A 14907-nucleotide genomic window follows, 5' to 3' on the forward strand; every position below is an offset into this window, starting at 1 on the left:
AATGATTAATTACTAAATATGAACAAGCAAAGGAAGATAATTCCATTATGAAGAAGCAAGGGAAGAGAACTCCTGCGCTTTTTCCGAATGGTTTCACAATTTTCTTAACTTTGATAGAGAGCTTCATTCTGTCTCTTTTTGGGAGTTGATTTTAATCAACTCTCCTATGCAGTTACTCCGGCAAACCGAAAGTGAAACAGTGTTTGGACCTAAGCACAAATCATCACCGCTGACAAGACTAAGTTCTTGAAAATAATAGAAAAAAATTCGTTGTAATGTATGCTGAAGCATTGTGTTTCAAGGAAACTTATCTATAAACACTTTGAAAATAGTCAAATTTTATATACTACGAACAATTTAGATATTTTTGCAGTCTCGTGTATTCCTACGCCAGAGTTAATAAAGTCTCGTTCAACCAGACGCTCGGCTGTCTCCGTAAATCTGCGACAAGCAGAGAGAGGGGGCTCTCTTGCTTGTCGGATATTAACGGAGACAGCCGAGCGTCTAGTTAAACGAGGCTAGAGTTCGATATCAATAGTGCTTGGATGCATACAATTTTTAGAATTGTTTCGATAACCAATACAAACTAGTAGTTGAAACCTATCTTTAAATATTGCACAACATGATTCATATGGGATTTCTCGAAATTCTTGTCGGAAAAGTCTAAAAATTCATATTATAAATAAATGCGTAATTCAAATACAAACTAGAAACTAATTGCCATGCAAGATAAATTTATTTTAAAATAAATGATAATCGGTAAAATCAACCCCCGTCAGTACTTCAGTACTTTGAGTTTAAATATGTGAACTTTCTCATGTCTTTGGTGACATGAAATATTACAAAAGATGACAACTCAATGTTTTTTTTTCTTCTAAATATGCAGTCAGGTTTTATACTGTGTCAGTAGACGTTGTTTACATTTACACTTAATGACCATTTTGGCCACACCATGCATTAAAAACCCCTACCCTCATCACTATATGAGTGTTTTGGCCCCGCCCTGGATCCAAATCACTTCCTTTGGAGACATGAAATTTTGAATTTTGATAGATGGCTTTATTTTCTTTTTTCTTTTTTTTTTTTTTTTATATGTTGTCAGTTTTTATTCAGTATCAGCAGAAGTAATGAAGACGATATTTTAAAACAATAAATGCATTAACATTATATGATTATTTTTGCCCCGCCCTAGAGTCAGAACCCCTTCCTCAGGGGACATGGAATTTGTATTTTTAGAGGGAGGGCTACCTGGTCTATAAAATTATGAATTCAGTTTTCCTCACAGTGTGTGAAAGTAAAGAAGATAATTTTTAAATGCAGTAACACTATACAACATCCATTTTGGTCCCGCCCTAGGCCTAGGATCAAAACCCATACTCTAGGGGACAAATTGTTGGGTTTTTTTTTGTTTTTTTTTTACAATTTTAGTAGACGACTTCCTGGTTAACATAATTATGAAGTCAGGTTTTCTTATAGATGTGTGAGAGTAGAGAAGAAAATTTAAAACATTATATGCATTAACACTATTAGTATTTCAGATATCCTTCACTTTTCACTTCACTTTTCATTGAGACGTCTCTGTCGCCTGTAAGATTTGACCCCTATTAGTCTCAGTCAAGGGGGTGCTGTCCATTTGCCCTACGTCATATAATTTGTTATATGAAACCTACAAACATATACATATACAAACCTCCCCATTGAATCCCTTCAAAGCTTTATTTGTCGTGCAACCATTCTGGTATATTGTAATGTAGTTTGTATGTACACATGATAATAATGAACCAATAATGATGCTACAGGAGGGACGCAAAATTATACAAATTGATATGTGAATGAAAACTTTAAAAATCCCTTGGATGAAGAACTGATATAAGTTACAGTTTCTGTTATAACAACCAACCATCCAGTACGTAATGGAAAGAATGAGCCCATATTCAATAAAAGGTCACCATGCGGGTCATGCGCAAACTCCAACAATGTATAATATTAAAAACGCGTTACCTAGGGCGAATTCTATTCTAAAAAGTCAATTTTGACTTAGCATTGCGTAGTATTGCTTATGTGAAATTTATATGGGAAAATTCGTGTCAAGTTAATCTTAAACGTGAAAATCACCAGAAAGTCGCAGGTTGTGAATATGTTTTCTTATGATTATCACTTAAACTTGTCTAAATATTGACCTTTCATAGCCAGGGCGTGGTAGTCCAGGCATGTAGCATCGTTTTTTTTAATTCGGGAGGGGTCTCGTCCAAATAATATTTAAGCAAGGCATCTCCCCCCCCCCCCCCCCCCCAACCCTGTTGCTACGTGTCTGTAGTCATGGGATTTAGAGTTCTATATTTGAGAGTAAAGAGTGGAAGGAAATGTACGTGGACCGGATGAGCAATGTGGACTATGGGCCTCATAGTAAACTTATGTTCACTGAATTCGTTCTACCCACCCAGTAAATTCATAATTTACAACATGACAGAGTGTAGCGGATTCTGACACCCCAACTACACCCCCTCCCCACGTATACCACAACTACGTGCTTATTTAACCAAGTTTCCTCCGCTTATAGCATATACACTGTACTATTAAATGGATAACATATCCTGTTCTCTTTTCCCTTTCTCTTCTTATTTCCTCAAGATCGAGGAAGAAATTAAAGTCGAGAAGAGAAAACGAGGGATCGTCGGCCATGGCTAGTGAAGATACGACTCACTAGCGTCGGAAGCAAATTGAAAGTGGGAGGGGGGGGGGGGGGGGGGCTAGACTAATCCTCAGAAATATTGAGAAAAAAACTAATTCCCAAAATCATGGAAATCTTAATCCGTGGTGGGGGGGGGGGGGGGGGGGTCTAGTATGCCTCTGAATCCAACTTCTTAATCTTTCAAGGTAAATTTAGGAACAATAATCTTTCCTGCGAGAAAAGGGGGGGGGGGCTGAACCCTCTATCATGCTATATGCCTAATGGTTAGGTCTAACTTTGCAAAAAAAATAGCCCCCCCCCCCCCGGTTCCGACGCCTATGCGACTAGGAGGAGTGGAATTGGTTGATGATGGTGTGATGAATTAGTCTCTTCATCATTGGCGGATCCAGAGGGGGCGGGGTTCCGGGGGTCGGAACCCCCCCCCCCCTTTCTCTGGGACATATGATTTTGTTGGAAAACGTTTAATGCCTATTAATGTTTATTAAATACAGTTGTATACGCACGGAAAACGTTGAATTAGTCCTTATTTATTGACAAATAATGAATTTTGCACATATTGGTTTTCATCAAATGGACCCCCCCCCCTTTTCCAAATTACTGGATCCGATGATAACATTCACACCTCTGGAGCGTTGGCTTTTAGATTTGACCCACTTCTATAATTGAAACCATCCATCTTTAAACAAAAAAATTAGGTACATCTTATAAAGCACGTTCAGGGGACAAAAATATGACACGTTATACTATAGTTTTGCAATTAAAAAGTACCGTTTATACTAGTATATTTACATTCTACTGTGTTTTCCCATTAAATTCTGTGATCTTCAAATGCCTCTAAATGCAACAAGTAGTCAAAGGTCAAATTGACGAGTTTTATTATGACGTCACAAACGTTGAACGCTGTAAACTGCAACGTCACAAGCGAAAATCAAAGTTCATGCTTGTGGCTGTTACTGTGGCTCTTCCATTAATATTAACTTACCCTTAGGATAAGATCGGAATTTTAAGGTATAATTCATATTTGCAGACAAGGCAAGAAGTTAAAAAATGTAAATATAAGCATTAAATCATGATTTTGTGAAGTATACACTCTCATAACTGCCGCGGTGTGTGCATACAAATTTTCATAACGCGCTAACGCGCGTTACTCAATTTGTATGCACACACCGCGGCAGTTATGAGAGTGTATACTTCAAAAAATCATGATTCAATGCTATAATACACATATCTATAACTAAAATAGTTTTAAATACTTTGAATTAAACAACTGCCCTGGGTTGCGAATTCCGGGCATATAAATCACAGTAATTTGCGTAATTTCTTTTACCAGAGATCTTTTGTTTGGATTTTCTTTTTTTTCTGGCGTAATTAAAAGTAATATATCAACCATACTTAATTTTTCCATTTCCATTTCCAAGAAGATTCGTCGTTTTATGACTCAATTTATTAAGAATAAGTGCACTCAAATTAAAGATAGAGGTTGGCAGATATTGTAATCCTATTGAAAATCGAAAGATATTGTATTAATTGTCACACTGTTGTTGAATATGAACATCGTTTTTTTATTCATATGTCGTCTTTATAAGCAAGTACGAAGTGAATAATTTGTCCACTTTTTAATAAACATGAATATCTTATAAAATACTAAACCCAGCAGATGTTTAACCACAAATATTTGTTACTCCATACATGATGCATTTAACAAAAGAAAATCTATTAATATTTGTTACTCCATACATGATGCATTTAACAAAAGAAAATCTATGTACTAATTATATTTGTATATTGTATCAGAGACATAAATAACATGTTATTTATGTCTCTGATTTTACGTATGACGCGCCACACGTGGATTTTTGTTAATCATAATTAACTTTACATGTTCTTTGCCCAGTTTGATGGTAATATTTACATTTATTAAACATGTGTATTTTCTATTTGTTAAAATACTTTTCCTTTTCTAGAATTTTTTTTTGACCAGAGACATAAATTACATTTATAACACAATATTGTTATTTATGTCTCTGATTTTACATATAAACACAGCATATGGTGCTTCAAACAGAATGACGATAATTTTAAACTCTGTATGGATTAAGAATCAATGAAAACTACTAGGTCCAATTGTTTTATTTTTATTTACCGGAAAATTAATTTTGTTCAACACTTAAAAAAGTTAAAATTTTCGTTTTTAGATCATTAATCTTCTCGTCAATCTGAATAATGTATTAGCCTACGTAAATCTCTGTAATGTGAATTTTTTTTAAAAAATAGTATAGCAGGAAGGAAGTCATAATACAGTTCACATAATATTTATTACGAAATAAATGAGTAAAAAAGAGCAGACACAGTCGGGGTTACTTCCCTTTAACCGGAAGTCACATTTGACATCTTTGGCGGATAAGAAGATGGCGACAGGTTTGTATACAGCTTTCTTTATTTGAATATCGAACAAACATGCAGTCATATTAACATCACTATGAACTATATCGGCGGTCAGAAGCAAGGCTAATAATATGTTTTCTTTTTTACATGTGGGGATACACAGACGGCAGGCAGGTAAGGATCTTTCTTTCCCTTCACGTGGGACAGGCTCTGTATGGGTGCGGATGAGGCATACTTTATCTGTTCCCGAATGACTCAGTCCTGTTTATCCTTTGCAGGCTCGTCTGTCAATGAGAATATCAAATATAAATATGTATTATTGGTTTGTTAAACAAGTTATAGGTGCATGGCACATACACAGTAAAGTGAAAGTGGAATGTTCTATAGATTGTTTACAACTGAGCAAGTCATATAATTTCTAAATGATTTCTTTAAGTACTAATTTCCATGTTTTATATCGCACTTATTGAAGTAATTATACGCCCCAGAACAAGAAGTGTTGGTAAACCATGGGAAAATGTAATTGTAACCAGAGACATAAATAACATTATAACATTGTTATTTATGTCTCTGTTGTAACCTAATCAAAATATTCAATTTGCATTTAAAAGTACATGTTTGTAGTTTTGTTTTATATTGATTTATCATTACTATACCATATACTTTTTATAATGGGAAGAATACCACTGATTGTTCAGACAGAGATCTGAACAATCTTTTTAGCCATATAAGAAATGAAACTGGTTATATAACAAATTTCTTGTTGATGGATAATTTATTGAAGTGGGGTTGAAATGTCTCAATATGCAAATACTGCAACAACAACCTTCTTCAGCCATTTGAAACTATTAATCAAAAATGTTTAGACAGGCTTCAGTAAAATGCATGGAATGTTAAGATTGCTGTCTATAGTGTAGGGTCAGTGATGAACAGGTGAAGAACAGGTGCACTCGCTAATCCCTGGTACCAGGTGTTCTCTTAATGAGTCTGATAGCTAATCACTGTCTTCTAATTACATGTCATTATTACAGCAGTATATGCAAAACTCGGTGATGTTCAAACTTTGCGATGTTCAAAGTCTAAAAAATGAAACTAAACAGAGATAACTTGATACATACATTTAAATAAAAACCTCACTTTTCAACTTGGTGTTTTTCCAGAAAGTTATCTTGTATTATATGGAATTTAAGATGAAGGAAGATATTAGGGGTTTAGAGATGTGTGTTATTTAATATCTGATAAGTGAACGTCTTACAACCAGGCAGAATGCTGTGTGATAAGCACTTCAAATGTATCAACAAGAGTGCAGCGAGTTTGTCAGACAGCATTATATCTTGTTTGATTGCATAGTTGTTTGAGAGTCTGTGTACATATAAAGCTGATGGAATACCAGGAAAATAAAGTTATATCAATACACAGAATCACTCTAGTGAGACTGAAATAGATACAAAACAGCTGTGTAAATATATATGATTGTCTTGAGAGGAGCTCTGACTGGCCATCAGTAATGTATACATTACTCGAGACTGATTGAGAAAAATCGCAATATACTCGGGAAAGAATTTAATGTACATTATTGTACATTGTGTTTAGATTATGGGAGAAAATTTTCAGTACGTTGATTATCAGCTTCAAATGATCAGCATGCGCGGGGGATGCTGCCATTTTATCACAGTGCATATTTCCAGTTCTAACATCAGGTTATCCATGAAATGTGAATGAAATGTATTAACGTAAAAAGTAGATGGACATAGTTTTTGCACTTAAAAATAATAGTTAGGTTTTAAAGATAAAAAGGCTGACATTGTCACTAATTTGGACAGTTTAATGGAATTTTGACATGAAATTTCATTGCTGTAAACAAGTTATTGTAGGAAACCCTCATGTAAATATTTTTGTGTTTTTATGAAGAATCCATCAACTCCATTTAGCCTGATTTTATAGCTGGTCTGACAATCTGCCGTGCATACCATGTCAATCAGCAGATTTATATGGACAGGAGTCCTTGGGAGAAAGGACTTCACATATACGGATTGCTGTATACTGGTTGATCATTGTGTTGTATTGGTCATATTAGAACAGATTACCGGTAGTTTAATGAGCAATCAGAATGCATTCTTCATTATCTTAATTATTGTGACGGGGGATGCAAATTTCCATGCACTCAATTGTTAATGAAGTTAAGTCCTTTGTTGAAAATGCAACTGTAAACTTAATTTGTGTACATCTCAATTAATTGGCCTGCTTGTGTTGTTAGATTGAAAGTTGATCACTTGTAGTAATGTATGTAAAGAAATGTTGTGTAATGTATGTTAAGAATCGTAGTGTGCTAACTAAACCTTCTGCAGACTTTAATGGCTATATGTTTAATAAAATGGTTATCTACACGAATCAATCAGACGGACAGACAGACAGACAGACCGACTGTATCAACCGGAGTCATGTTCAGTAATGGCAACACTCTACCAGATATAGATATATTGTAATGATATTAACCTTGTTCAAATTTATTTATACATGCAATAGTTCCTGTCCTAATTTTCATAAAACAAAAAGGGAAGCTGCTTGGTCCCATTTTTAACTTAAATTTTTTTTTTGACATTAGGTACTAAAAACAAAGCACGTCATGGAAGTGCATACAAAAAGAATCCACTTAAATTTTGTCTCAATACTGCGGAATTGGTTGATTCTCCTTGAATTTTCATGCACTTACAAAGTTTAAACTTTAAATGTTTGCAAGTTGCGAAATCACCATTTATCCCTGTGAAGGATTTCTCAGTAAAAATGCCCCCAAAATGATATAAAATAACTATGCCCATTTGTCCATCTTATCACATCATATTAAAACAATTGTCATGACTAAAAAAAATTTGGTGAAGCCTTAAATTTATTTATGAATTCCTCTCAGTAAATTTTGATTTTTAAACATATTGTACACCATTTTATTCATAATTAAAACTACCGGTAATTCTTTAATGATATTGAAAACTATTGCATTACATCTACCGGTACTTATTTATAAACTGTTAATTAAAATATGTACTTTAGATTCTTAATTAAACACATGGAATTAATATCCGCATAAAATCGTGAGAAGATTTTAAAATCTCTAAAAACACTGCTAACCATTTGGCGTCTGTGATTTTATATTCTCGCGATTTGAAGCAAACCGCTTCAATCGTGGAATTAAAAAAATGCGTAAAATAAGGAATCTACAGTATGTAAATCATGAATGAATTCAAACCGTTGTTTTACAACATTTATAAAATATGATGTACAATTAGACCAATCATCTTTAAAGCTCATCAGATTTATTTTCCAAACTAATATTTTGTAGTGTAAGATTCAGGCTGCACGCGGCTGTTCCTGTAAACTAATTCGAAAGTAGAGGGAGGGTCAACTTACACAGTTGTCATTATTGTTAATTTTACTTTAGCAGAAGTGAGAGCTACATCAAACAAAATGTTTACCTTGTTGTCTCTAGCATGTATTTTTTGTTGCTTGTAATAAATTGATGGTAGATCAGATGAAACTGCCTTTAAGCTGTCAGTCTTACATGACCTGATCAGACAGCAAAAAAAATATATATATATTTATATATATACCAGGTAAAACAAATATAAATAAATAGGTATAATAAATGAAAAAATTAATTAAAAGTCCTGAACATATACAGTTGTTGTCTTGGAATTCACTCATTTTTGTACAAATCAAAATCTGCTGTGGCCAGAGTCCATTAAGGGAAATGTACTACATGTACATGGTACAAGTATAATTGACTTTCCTTAAAACTATCATAAATCATAATATTACTAACATATTTTATTAATGAAAAGCTCTTACTAGTCTTCACCAACATGGCCTTTGGAATCATTTTTCAAAAGATATACTTATTAATAATTGATCTATCAAAAAATGGCAATGATTTGATCAACCTAATATAATCTGTTAGAGTTGTCTTTCCTTGCATGAGTTTTACTAATCATGTGATAATGTAAAATAATCGTTTTATTGATTGAAAATTGCCTTCAAAACAGGCAGTAGTTTTTATACATACGTAGTGAACAAGATCAGGGTACTTACCGATATAGGTCCGTTTGAGGAATGTTTTACAAGCAATCCATCATAAAAAATAAAAAGCCAAGCCACTTCAATATGATTGGGTCCACATCATTCAGGTAGGGAGCGTACCTGTGTGTACCTGTGTAGGTAGGCCCAGGATAATAAAGGGACTGCATTGGGAAGTATTTACAACTTAGCAGGAAGATAAGATTGTCAAATAATTTCATCAAGTTTCCTCCTTCAGGTAATCAGCCCGACTTACGGACGACTGATCCGTGGTATAAAATGATTGAAATTTTAAATGGACTGCTATAATATATTCAGAATAGGAATAGATGTATGAACATTACCATAATTCAATTTCTTGCAGAGTCAACTGTAGAGCTGAATGTTGGTTTCTGATATGAATCACACAGATGTAATAGGTTTCTGATAATGAGGAAATGAAATGATAATTTAACAGTTTCCGTAATTCAGGGACACATGTTTATAGGTATCTCTTCAATATTAATGCAAAGTTATAGAGAGGATAAAGAGAACTACTCAATCGGTTGGAGTTTAATAAAAAGCTCTTTTATAACTCTTTTGATATTTCCATCTACTTGAATAGGGCCATTGGTTCTGCAGGGAATGACTTTTAATTAAGGTAGTCCTATACTCGGCACTTAATGGGCTCAATCATTAAAAGCTTAGCTTTAAATGATAAATATACATTCTAGCAATACATATACAAAAGAAAATATGTATGTTTACATGCTAGTTTGTTTGTTATCACCTCTCAGACGGGTGTACCCCCTTGCGAAAATTATTGACAATTGTGAAATTTGCCAGACGTCCGTTTTTCCTAAAAATAATTACCAATTTTGGGAAAATTAGAACTGAACATACAAAATAGAGTATAAATATTCATTTAAGCCATATCTCATGAATAATTTTGCGCAAATTTTTGTAAGTAAGTACGCTTTATGGACCTGATGTATCAAAATAGAATACAAAAAATGCAATGCTAGTGTCACGTTTGGTAATTTTTTTTTACTATTTTATGGATTCAAACTTAAATTCATGGTGTTTATTCTATAGATTGACGTCTTAGAAAAAATATTGGGTAAAATAAATTATATGTTGACGGATTACTTTTTACGCTATAAGCTCTAAACCAAGTAGACCCTGACGAAAAAATCCGTAAAAATCACATTTTGCTACAGTTTCAGGTTAGATCTGTCAACAATGTTAGATATCATTTACACATTAATTAATTGACGATTGATTAAATTCGAAATAGCTTCTGTCTCTAAATTTAAACCGGTTTTAGTAAAAGAAAAATAAAAATTCGGGGGGGGGGGGGGGGGGGGTCAAAACAAAGAAGATATAAGCATACCTGAGATCATGGTTAATCAGAAACTTCGTTTTCCATTTTACTTTTACAGGAAGAATCGAGTTTCTCAACATTAATCATTTCTATCTCTCATAGAATACATATATTACCGTTCTAATTGCTTATTATTGCCATTGTTTACAACAGCGATGTAGTGCAAAATCAATACCGGGTATCAAAAACGCTTTGTAAAAGTCGAACCAATATTGTAAAATCCGTATTATGACGTAGTGCGATACTCGGACTACTTTAAAAGAATTATAATTTTTTTAAACAAAACTGTATTTTTGCAGAACTGATACTTTTAGAAGTGTTTAATGAATCACATTCCCATGATCTTTACTCCCTCACACCAAGTTTAGAGGTTACCATGTATTTGGCAGACTTAACTGTCTCTCCATCTGTCTGTCTTGTGTTGAGTGCACTCTTTAACAATGTGTCATGACCATGAACCAGGGATGTATAACCAAGGTCAAGGCCAGTCACATGACTTGTAAAAATACTTTTTGAAGGAGGAATCTATGGAGAGGAATTTTGATTTTTTTTTCTTGTTGTGTAGAAGTCAAAAAGGTGTGTAATAGCTTCCTTGTGGCAGATTTTGGCAGTAGAGATCCTAAAGAATTCAGATAGATTATTCACTGAGTTGAACACCAATATATGGCTAGTCTATCTTGCAATTTGATTAAAATCAGATCCTTTGAGCCACTCCTTATTTTTTATTTTTGCTACACTAACATGAAGTGACAATAAAATAATAAGGAGCGGATCGAGGATCTGATTTTTAATCAGATTGGTCTATCTTGCAATTTTCAAGCATTTTGAGCAGCCATATTGGAACCTTAGTACACACATTTGACCCTCAGCATCCCATTCTTTCTGAATTTTCAGGTGTAATAGGTCATGTTTCTGTTGGTTGGCCGATTAGCCAGATGATTTATATATTCAAGTAGATGCTGCTTTCATTGACCTTAAAATATTTATTGTGAAAACGTTGAGAAAAGTGTACTGACCAAGAATATAGGTAAAACATGAACCATTCTTTATTGACCTCTGTTTAAAATTTAAGAAGCTAGTCGAGGTAAATAAACAAAGCTTTAATCCGTGCCATATGATCTATGATATTCAGTTTTCTGTGTGCATCGAGGTGGGTCTTGCACCAATTGTCGAGAACTATTCACTTCTCGGACTCCAGGGAGCCCAATCTATATGGCCTCCAGGAAAGACGACCCCAGTCCCATAAAAAGATAATCCTTACGAAGATTGTCATAAAACTCAAACACAATATTGACAGCTGTTTTCATATGATAGTGTTATATTTACTGAAGGAAAAAAAATCACGTTTCAAAAGAAGAGAGTTCAGTTTCAATATTTACCTTGTTAAAATAAATTCAGGAGGCCCTCAGGTTTTTTTTAGATGGGTTTTACTTTTCCAGATGCAATTTGTGTGCCACATTTACGTACTGGTAATAATTATCCAGGACCACCTGACTGACTCGTAAGATAATTGCCATAATAAAGAATTGTTTTGCTAATTGTACTTTTAACTTTGCATGTTGATACAGCATACATGAAAGAATTTAACAACTGAGCCAAAAGAAAGATCTTGGGCACGATTTTGTTGAAGAATGTGAAAAAAATAGTTGCTTTTTGTAGAATTGAAGATAGGGATCAATTTGTTGTACAGAAGCAGTGAGGGATCATTTTGTCTTGTGTAAAATCACAGGGAATCAGGTTCATGTACCAGTACGTGTCCTCTGTACAGCACATCCTTCCCTTTGACAAAAGCCAAGGATGATTGGCAGAGAATTAATTAGAACCATTTTAATAGGAGCTTGGACTTTGGGTTGTTGTGTCAAACAGCAATGTGATGTAGACCTGCCTTTTTCATTGCTGGCCACTCAGCCATGGCTCTTTGACATCAGCAAGATTTGTCTGGCTTTTGAGCTAAGACTATGCAATCTATGTATATTTCATTTGCAACAGCATCATTTTTAACTTGTTTTGCAGCAAGAAAAAAGGTAGTTACGTCCTACCGAAAGTCAAATGTCTTGATAAAATGGTTCTAAAATGATTAACTCCTTCAATGCACATTTTTTTTTATAGATCTATGTCAGCATTGGGGGGGGGGGGGGGGGGGGCAGAATATTTTGGGGCTTGGTACATTGTGCTCAATGTTGCTTGAATCACATGAATTCGGTTCACTAAGAGTTTGTTCCCCTGGGATTTGGGAGGGTTCACTCTGGTCCTGACTGTGGAGTGATTGAGACCCGGTCCCATATGGCTGAAGTTCTCTTTTCTGGAATTATTAGTCTTTCTTGATTTTCATTTTTTGATAGGAGAAACAATGTCAGTATTTAATAAGAGTAAAGAAGGCATTGGCTCTCTCAGTCCTACACTAATAATCATATCCATTGATAGATTTACTGTGATCAGTTCAATTCTTTATCCTCATTAACTTGGATACTTTTGCCTGTGGTACAGACTCACAGATAGTGTTTTAGTCATATATAAATCGTCTGTTACCTTACAAGTAAAAGTAACACAAAAAGTCCATCAGAATGTAGCCAGACTGTGTTTACATACTGTGTGTAATGTGTGTATATATATAAAGAGAGAGGAGGACACTGAATGTAGGCTGTGTAATAACACACGCCATCTTCCCAGGTCAAGAGTTCTGTTCTGCTCCACTCTACATGAGTAAGTAAGGATCAGAAACCCAGATGAATACACGTGGGAGATCGAGGGTTGCACACCCTTATGTCACCAAGATAACTGCTTCAGGAAGTGATTGTTTCCTGCCTCCATTCAACATCGCTGCAGACTAATAAAGAACGTATCTGGGTAGACAGACATCCCTGTCCTTCCTGATCTGAACACTGATAAAACACTTTTCTTTTTCTCCTCTTTGACTCATTTTGTTAACAGAGAGGTATGGTGGACTCATAAAAATTGAATTAAAAAAAAAAAAAAAATTATGGGGGGGGGGGGGTTCAGATGGGGACAACACTAAGCATTGGTAGCCTTTTGTGAAGTGTGGTGGGGGGATGTCAGTGGAGGCAACACTAAGAGTCGATGAATTGCATAAGATACAGGGCGGGTCAGAGGGTCCTGAGACAGCTTACTCAGCAGGTCAGGGAAGAGAGCTGTCAACATAAAACACACAGACTGGTGAATGAAGAGCATCAGTGCTAACAGACACATTCATTAAGCTACCTATAGACCGCAATAATTGGCTGTAAAATTGTAAAGGTGTAGTAACACTGAGGAGACGGGCTGTGGGGAATTTAGTACCGGCTGTTTGAGTCTGGAGGAGGGAGGGAGTTAGTCAGACTTTGTGGGGAGTTTTGTGATGTTTTGATATTGATAAGTATCGCCCTGTCGGAGATCCTATCACACTTTCTGTTCCTATCGTATCAGTCTCTCCACTCTATGTCTGTGTGTAGTCTGAAGTGTGGACACTAGTCTACCACAGGAAAATAAATCACTCGCTCAACAGTAATTCGATATGCTTAAAATTATTAATAAGAAACATATCGGTGACATGCTCTATTAATTTTTTAGAAACATGGATAGTGATAGAAGTAATTAAGATAAACAGGATTGTTGTTTAAAGTTCCTATTTTATTAACTAGACATAAGTTTATGTTGAATTAGACTAGTTTTATCCTTTTCCTGAGTATTTATTGGATCTGAAGTGTGTATTCCTCGTCTGTGTCAGGAAGAATTTTTAGAAGACAAAGTTTGACAGTTAGACTGGTTAAGAAGTGGATTTTTATCAGAGATTTTATGCATTCTGTTCCCTATCTCCACACTGCATCAAGTCAATTACTACAACAAGTTTGCACCTAAAAATCGGTTGAGGTAATTTTCTCAGTAGGAATTTAGTGAATAACTTTTTTATCAAAAGTTTGTGACCAAACATTTAAACTTAATGAAGGAATTTGGCCCATTGGAGAAAACCTCCCCATGTTTGATAAAGGGATGTACAAATAGAATGGGCCCGCTAATTTAGGATTCCCGCCTCTTTCTGGTCCAGACTGTCTACAGAAAACCATCGGAGCGACAGACCCCACTGGAAGACAATAAAAGAATCACAGATGAGGGCGGGGAAAGTCAAAGGAGACCCACTTTGCTTTAATGGAATTTTTCGTGGATTTATTTATTGAGCAATTTTATGTACATAATGCTTGGATTAGCTTTTTTCTGCTCTACTCAATCGAGTCCACCAGGCATTGACGAGTTTATGAAATAATGATGGAGATGATAAGTACCGTGTAAGCTGCAGAAAATATTTAGATTTCATTAAAGAACTTCAGAAACGGGAACAGGTAAACATTGATAAAATGGCAGAATTTGAATACATTTGTAGAAACTGAAAAACCTTATCTTGTCA

At 34.8% G+C, this 14907-nt stretch overlaps 1 protein-coding gene and 1 long non-coding RNA gene across 8 annotated transcripts in view; one reads left to right on the forward strand and one right to left on the reverse strand.

Annotated features, from left to right (window-relative positions):
* Positions 1-4988: 4988 nt before the first annotated feature.
* LOC105321496 (uncharacterized) lies at positions 4989-12473 on the reverse strand. 6 transcript variants are annotated; one of them, XR_010712453.1, is made up of 5 exons: positions 11888-12473; positions 9490-9568; positions 9161-9278; positions 8548-8638; positions 4989-5361 (listed from the first exon to the last, which is right to left on the reverse strand). It is a non-coding gene; the product is annotated as an uncharacterized lncRNA (long non-coding RNA). The 6 variants fall into 6 exon arrangements; XR_010712451.1 differs by having other exon boundaries at positions 9161-9309; positions 11888-12472; XR_010712452.1 differs by lacking the exon at positions 11888-12473 and adding an exon at positions 10884-11869.
* LOC105321494 (septin-2) overlaps positions 5063-14907 on the forward strand; it is a 30690-nt gene continuing 20845 nt past the window's right edge. Inside the window, exons 1-2 of one of the 2 annotated variants that reach the window (XM_011419771.4) lie at positions 5063-5110; positions 5241-5251. In XM_011419771.4, the coding sequence (XP_011418073.3) occupies positions 5101-5110; positions 5241-5251 (21 nt within the window). In that variant the 5' untranslated portion in view covers positions 5063-5100. Of the gene's footprint in view, positions 5252-14907 lie in introns of both variants that reach the window. The other variant, XM_066080585.1, reaches the window with a different exon arrangement.

This window comes from Magallana gigas, chromosome 3 (genome assembly GCF_963853765.1).
Source record: "Magallana gigas chromosome 3, xbMagGiga1.1, whole genome shotgun sequence".
Classification (NCBI taxonomy): Eukaryota; Metazoa; Mollusca; class Bivalvia; order Ostreida; family Ostreidae; genus Magallana; species Magallana gigas.